General features: G+C 44.3%; 1 protein-coding gene across 1 annotated transcript in view; it reads right to left on the reverse strand.

Moving 5' to 3' along the window:
• The window catches only part of DCLK3 (doublecortin like kinase 3), a 30,924-nt gene extending 23,411 nt beyond the window's left edge, over positions 1–7,513 (reverse strand). The window contains exon 1 of the mRNA XM_039715216.1: positions 7,353–7,513. Coding sequence (XP_039571150.1) covers positions 7,353–7,413 — 61 coding nt within the window. The 5' untranslated portion in view covers positions 7,414–7,513. The remainder of the gene's footprint in view (positions 1–7,352) is intronic.
• Positions 7,514–7,953: the final 440 nt, after the last annotated feature.

Below are 7,953 nucleotides of genomic sequence, written 5' to 3' on the forward strand. Positions count from 1 at the left end.
TTCAGGTAAACTTGATTAAGGACTGTGTTGTATATGGAACTAGAAGAGCTGAAAAGTGTGTGAAAAAATAGAGGAAGATCAGTTTCTCTGCTTAAGGCACTGCAGCCCTGAAGAACTGGATTTTATCTCAACTAAGTCCATTGAGTTTCAAAGCACTCGACTTAATCTATGCTTTCCAGAGAGGATCAGAGTCTGGTAGCCAAAACAACCCGACCCACAAAACTGCTCAGTGCTCCAGTGCTCACAGCTGCAAGGACATATACTGGAAGAGGTACTTCAGACCACAAGATTATATAACACAACACATAGATAATGTTAAATCATCCCAAAATTCAGGACCTGGGCATCTCAAGTTGCTTTCTTGCCCAAATTAAAGTACTTTTGACTTTATTTTCTGCACCTTGGCTGCCACTGAATGCAGTACAAGCCCTCTCTTTGGAGGTGTCACAGATAGGCTAATTCATATTTGTTACTATAGAAATAACCATGACAGGAAAGCCCAGAAGCTAACAAGCCTGTATGAACAGCAGGGTTCAAAAAACACACACAGCAGGAGGCATGAAGAGCCAGGGTAAATAGTAGAGTAGAGGCTCATTAGGAAAGCTTTGTCCATCACATACACTGATGGAGGCAGAATCCCTTGGGATAAAAAAAAAACAGCATCTGATAATACAATAATGCATATACCCTACTGCAAAGAAACATGGGTTGGGCGAACAGCAGTTCTACTGAATAGTCATAAAAGCTTGACTTAATTAAAGTACTTTTGACTTTATTTTCTGCACCTTGGCTGCCACTGAATGCAGTACAAGCCCTCTCTTTGGAGGTGTCACAGATAGGCTAATTCATATTTGTTACTATAGAAATAACCATGACAGGAAAGCCCAGAAGCTAACAAGCCTGTATGAACAGCAGGGTTCAAAAAACACACACAGCAGGAGGCATGAAGAGCCAGGGTAAATAGTAGAGTAGAAGCTCATTAGGAAAGCTTTGTCCATCTCATACACTGATGGAAGCAGAGTCCCTTGGGATAAAAAAACCAGCATCTGATAATACAATAATGCATATACCTTAATGCACAGAAACATGGGTTGGGGGAACAGCAGTTCTAATCAATAGTCATAAAAGCTTGACTTTGTAACCTGAATAATATTAGATTTTAACTACCCAGCCTCGCAGAAATAGATTTTTTTTAATACATTGAAGAAATACATCAAATAAGCCTTACCTGTTCAGAATACATTTGATGGTAAGGCAGTTACAAACTATACTATGCAATAAAATATTATTGTAAAGCATATGGTATTATAACCATGGTTTACAAAACCAAATAAAAGAAGCATGGTCTTTTTAGATGACCAAAGTGTATTTTATTCAATTATATTAACTTAATTTCAAAACAAAACAAAATGCATCATGATATTTGCATGAATTCTTATCTGCATTAGCTACTGGAGCAGAAGGAAAACAAAATCATGCTCAATATCATTTATCAGCTGGATTCTTTCAAAAACAGTTTTAATACTGTAATAATGAAAAAAAAAAAGAGCGGGGAGGGGGGGCATCAGTTATCAGTTTAATTTCTATAATATCCCTTCTGCTACACTAATGGGCATTTCCAGTCATAGTCATGCCAGCACTTCCATGTCTGATATGCACCAGTGCAGGGGAGATCAATCACTGACCCAGTCTAACCCAATTTGTAGAAAATGAAAATCACTCAGCAGTTCAGACAGTGTTCTAAGTTCACTGAAGAAAAACTAATTTGGGCTCACATACAAAAAGAAAAAAAAATCAGAATAATATCTCTATCTCATAAATACACAGTCTTAGCCCTAAAAGATCATATAAAATTAGTATGATGGGATTCCAAGTTCTTTATCTTTCACAATTTCACATCAAGCATGCTTAAATTCGCATGCAATATTATTTTTCCTTTAACTGTCAGCCCTGCAAACTCAGCTATGTGTCAAGTTGGGTTCCTTCTGTCCCACACGTCACTAACAGAACTAAAGTTTCTCCCGGCCAAATGTGTCTGGTCCCATTAGGTGAGTTTGCAAAGTGTCAGCTGCAAGGAAAGAAAATGTTCTTAACAGCTACACCTGGACTGCAGGACATGGGAGACGTGCACCTCTGGACCCACTCTCTGACCTCATGAGGGCAAGCAAGAAGACTTCAAAACTTTGCATTGTACACCTTATCTTCAGCACATCTGCTTTTTATTTTTAGAACAAACATACATTGTGTTATGCAAACTGCAAACCAGAGATCCCCAAATCTTTCAGTCTCATAAGTGTCCATTCTCATTGTTCCCCAGTTTTTCACACTGGAAAGAAAATGAGTGAGTCTACTCTCTTCCCCGAGGCATTTATTTCACTCCCTTTTCTAGACATCGACCTCAGAGTTAATGGGAGACCCTAGAGAACAAAGAACACCTGAGCAGGTAAAATCAGGCAGATGTTGCAGAAAAGAAGATCCGAAGATGAGAAGGACTGTCTAGAATGACAGTCTGATGGAAAATCTTTGCAGCTGGCTGGACTTCAGCAGAAGGAAGGAGCCTGAGGGATGCCCATATTGGAAAACCCTCCCTTGTGGCTAAGGGATCTCTGGACTTTTCCATTCTGAGTATGGCTGGTTCCTCTGTGACACCCTCAGCCCCAGTGTGAGTGTCATCCCACAGCAAAACGCTTGTAGGAGGCTCAGCATGCCACGACATGTGACCATATTTACTGTATGAGAATCACGATGGATAAGTGACATTTAGCAACCACCTTTCCTTATTTCTCCTCAAGATAAACTTAGAGTTTTCTTTGCCTTATTCCCCCACCCCCTTCTCCTTCACTAAATGCTCAGAGGCCCTTTGCAGTCTGTGCTGATGTTCTCCAGTCCAGCTCTTCCAACAAGGGAGCAGCAGGGACTGGACTGCTGCAGGGCAGCCTGGGTCACTCTCTGTGTAACACTCCCCCTTCCAACCCTGCAACAGTGCTTGGGCAAAAATTACCTTCCCAGGTGCTTATCTTCTTCCCCTGCAGGCCCACAACCACCCCACTGTACCGCTGCAGGTTTTCTAAATCAAGCCATTTGTAATTAAAAAATAAAATATTTACAGCAAACACAGATGGTTACTGCCATGTGTTAGTGTTAAACTGAGCTGAATCACACCCAGAGAAGCAGATGAAGGTAAAGATTTCATGGAGACTGGTAATGACTCACAAGTGCCATAATTTTTACTTTTTTTTGGAGCAGAACCCCACTTTCATTATCTTCTTTCTGACATTTTAAGGGTAGCAAATTAAAAAGCGAGCATAAAGAAAAGTCTTTCTTTATGCTTCTACTGTAGAGAAGTATACAGATGCATACTCTGTAAAGAACTATGTGAAATCTAAGACTGCACGTGAAATGAATCAGTGCCTTTGGAGGTGTGAGGCTTGGTTTAAGCTGCGTAAAACCAAAAAAAGAATATTATGAAACTGCTCATTTATTTAATTTCTTTCAAAGATGACAGGCTGTGTATTTTATTGGGAACAGCCATGGCTGCTTACTGCACTTTTCCTGCTTTAGGGTCTGCCCCAGTAACCAGGGAAGTCAGCTCTGCAGTCCAGGACTTTCCATCAAGGATCTTTCAGGAGAGGGATAGAACTGACAGAGGGAAACAAAAACATCTTACACAACTGTGGCTTTTGCCAGAATCCATCTGGCAAAGCCCTCCATGTGCTTCTCCAGGCTCACTGTACAGGGAGCTCTTGATTGTTGATGCTCTTGACTCCTGAAGTACCATATATTTTAAATTAATTATTCACGTTTCATTACAAAGTAAGCTTTCAGCTGCTTTTTAGTCCTGTTAGCCAACAATACCTCAGTCAAAGAAGCAGGATTCTGTTTCTTCTTGTGGGAGACATTATTTGCATTGCTTCCTAAATCTCAACTTGATGACTAATCGGTTGCAACTGAGCAAACCCAGTGAAAATAAAAGAGCCTGCAGAGGTGTCACTGAGAGTTTAATTAAGCTTCCAGTTCCTTTACTACCAATAACCTCGTTGCATAACTAAAGGAAAGACCCGCCAGAGTCTGATTCTCCATCTGGTTTGCAAAAGGGGAAATCACACAGAAGTTTTCTTTGTAAATACAGCACATTTAAGAGACGTTAACTCACATACAAAAGCAGAATTCCCAACCCCATTTTTACAGAAACACTTTTTCAGAAGATATTCATATACTGAAGTCAACATTCCAAAACAAATTGTTTCACAGGACTTATAAAGGAAGATGAGTTTCTCAGGGAAAACTGTAAGCCAGCACTAATTAGACTCAAAAGCATGATGACAAGCAGATCATGATTTTCACATCACCAGACATTTCCCAGCATTTCCATTAACTACATTATTTGGACTGATGAGAAAACTAAAACCTGGAGAATACGTACAGGCTAGCACTATTGATGGAGTGGGAGACAGTGTTTTCAGAATGTCTGCTGAGAGCTTCCTCCACGAATATGTGGCATAATTGTTTTGCATTCTTACAATAATTAGACTGCGTAAACAATGCTAGCAACAGAGAGAAGATGGTAAACATGCCTGACTTTCATCTACAGTGAAAGCCAACTACTGCTAGGCAAGATGGACAATGTGCAAGCATTACCACAACTCCAAATTTACATTAGAATCAATCAAGGCAGTAGCTCCCACTCTTTCCTCATTGTTTCCAGAATCTAGTGAACACTCCAAAAGGACAGAGCCCATATCCTGAAATTGAGAAAAATATGGAAAACAGTATACTGTTATGAAAAGAAATGTCACATTCACCTCTTCAACTACCACATTTTCAGCTCCGATTCAAGTTGCACTGAAGCTAATTAAAGTTTCACATTAGCTTCAGTGAGATCTGAGGCAGCTAAAATCACCATACTGTTCTTATTCTAATTATATTTACAAGAAAGATTCTAATTTTATTTACAAGAAAATCTATGTAACACTAATTTCAAATGTTGTTAAATGTCAAGGAATCATTAACTTAAAGGAAATGAGAAAATCAGTGACAGAAACCAACTCCATCTGCCCTAGAGCTGCTCAATAAGAAGGAAAGACCATGAACTTCCCATTTTTTTACAAAACTAGAGATGTTTCTGCAGAAAACAAACCCAGCTAGGTAATCCTGGAAATGGGGAAATGAATCCCACACAACTTCCCTTAGTCACCACGCGCTGTAAGTCCAGCTGGTGCCAAAATCGTGACGCTTTGCGGAACATGACCAGAAAAAGCAGCAGTGAAAACAGATACAAAGCTTGTAGTGACACTACCAGATAAAGATACATTCAAAAGTCAGGCTAGCATTCCCAAGGTAATTAACTTGAGTATTAAAAAAAAAAAAAACCAATCTAGACAAGGTAACTTAAACACCACTCAATTTCAGAGGTTTGAACAGCTGCCACTAACTTGAATTAAATCAAGTTATCTTATCTTTGCTGACAGTTTAAATCCAATTAGCCAATTCAGGTTAATAAGCCACAGATGGAGATTTATCAGAAGCTAACTCTCAGCTGATGTGCCTGAACATCCTACAAAAATTTTCATGGAAAAGGTTATGCTATTTCAGAAGATCCATACCTATTACATGACAAGAAAGGGACTAACTCAGCAGGATCAGTTTCATCTGGAAAGTTGAAGGGTGGTTTCCTGAGATATAAAATTCAGTTATCTCTTGAGAAGAGCATGAGTTGCTATAATAACTACACTTCTACTACATAAAGCAGCTGTAATATGTTTTGTAAGCTTCATTTCACTTGCTGACTGTTTTGGGAGTCTGCTGAGTTCTCAACATTTCAAAGTGTCAAAACCGCATTCAGATGATAGAAAAAAAAATCAAGAAGGAGCACCAAGAGAAAAAAGGGGGCTAGAAGAAAAGGAAACAAGGAAGTGGGAAGACAAAACTGCATGCAAACTTGCATATATGCACATCTTCATGTCTCTATAAAGTTACTATCAAACACATGCACAACAAATTATCAGATTCAAGGATAAACTCTCAGTTTATACCCTCACACAGGATGGGTTTCAATCTAAATGCTCAGAGGAAAGAGCTTTTTAGATTTTTTTTTTAGTTTCTTTTAAAAAGAAGAAACTTTTTACCCTATTGCAAGGGAATTTTTGTTGGTTTTAGGTTTGTTCTTTTTTGAAAAAGGAAACCTTTCAGTACTCAGTGCAGCGAGAGTTTCAGTTTATGGAGTTGCTCTCAAATACTGTGTCTCACAACCTGCAAACTGCTCCACTAGCTCAAACCAGTGGCCCGTCCAGTCCTGCTGACATTGCATACTGAATGTACCCTGAGGAAGGCAGAAAATAATGCTGCACAGGGAAAAGTTATGGAGTAGTTCTCCTATAAATATCAGCTCAGTTATTAAACAGAAGCAAACACAACTGATATAACTACAGAAGCCAGGGGATGGATGCAAGGGCAAAGCCAGCATTCTTCCCGAGAGAGGTCTGGCTATCACACATCGCAGCATCTCCATCTGACTCAAGAGCCCTCCCCACTCTGTCCCCCTGCCTGTAACCCGTGTACCTCCAGCCGTACCGATTTCCCAGCTGCGGGAAGATTCATCAGCCTCAAGTGTGTTTTAACACACAGTTGTGCAATGGTTTAAAACCCTTACACTGCATTCTATTTACTTTCTTTTGCAGAGCATCAGTGCTCTCTGAGCAGCCCACAAGCATTCGCTCCCAGTGAAGCACTCTCATGCTGACTATTAAGAGTGCAAGTTACTTCAAATCTTCAGTTTTTATGGCCGCACAGATGACACCGTGCCTGCTTTCCGAGCGGCAAGCGCTGCCTTGACCCTCAGCCTGCGAAGCTCGCCGCGGAACTGCCGCGGTGCCGCTCAGCCTCGGCAAGGGGCACGGGCGGCGCGACCCGCGCCAGCCACCGCCTCCCCCTGCTGCGGCTGCCCCTGCTCTGCTTCCAAAGCAACCCACTCCCCAGCGAACCCACAATACAGGCAGCTAAAGGAGCACGGTGAAATAACCACCCCAACTCCGGACCTTCGGGGACCCCTCTCCCCTCCCAGAGCCCTCGCCTCAATCCCACGGCCGAGAGGCATCGTACCTTTCTTCCTCCGTCAGTCTCCAGCCCCACTTTCCAGCCCAAACGGCCCCGAAAGCTTCCCCCGCTCCCCTCAAGGACCTGGGCAGGAACTTTCGCCGCCGCCGCCCCACGTCCCCCTCAGCCGGGGCGCCGCCAGCTGCCCCCTCCTCCCGAAACGAGCGCACAGATGGCGACCTGTCGGAGCAGCGTCCAGCTGGGGCGGCGCGAGGGCTGCCCGCGGCGAAGGGGCTGAGGGAAGGGGAAGGGGCACTCACCCTGGCAGTGGCAGCAGGCGCCCGCCGCGGAGTGGAGCGGGGGCGGCGCGGCGGCCGGCATGGTGCGGGGGCTCGGCTGGACTCCGGCCAGGGGCTGCCCGCACAGCACCGCACGCTCCCTCCGCGCCGCCTCACGCCTGCGAGGGCAGCCAGGGAGCGGGAGGGAGGGAGGGAGGGGACCCGGCGGGGAGGCGGCGCCGCACACCGGCGATCACACCCCCACAGCCCTTCCCGGGCTGCCCCGCCGGCGGCACCGCCCCGCCGCCTCAGCGCCGCTGCTCGCCCGCCTCCCGCCTTTCCCCAGCGCCCGGCTCGGCCCCAGCCGCCGGCATGTCCTCGTTTGCCCCCCAGCCGAGCGCCCGCCGGCCGGGCTCGGGTGCTTGTTACGTGCCCGGGGGCTCCATGCGTTCCCGCGGGTGTCCCCAGGTGGCGGGATGTGGGGCACTGCTCCCAGCCCGCTCATGAGTGAAAACGCTTTTATTGTCGCCCTGTAGATGCCAAGTAGACTTGGTCAGTCATTCACAGAATCACAGAATATGCTGAGTTGGAAGGGATCCTCAAGTATCATCGAGTCCAACTCCAGGCCCTGCACATCACCATC

The sequence above is a fragment of the Passer montanus genome, unplaced genomic scaffold (genome assembly GCF_014805655.1).
Source record: "Passer montanus isolate IOZ18808 unplaced genomic scaffold, ASM1480565v1 scaffold32, whole genome shotgun sequence".
In the NCBI taxonomy this organism is placed as follows: domain Eukaryota; kingdom Metazoa; phylum Chordata; class Aves; order Passeriformes; family Passeridae; genus Passer; species Passer montanus.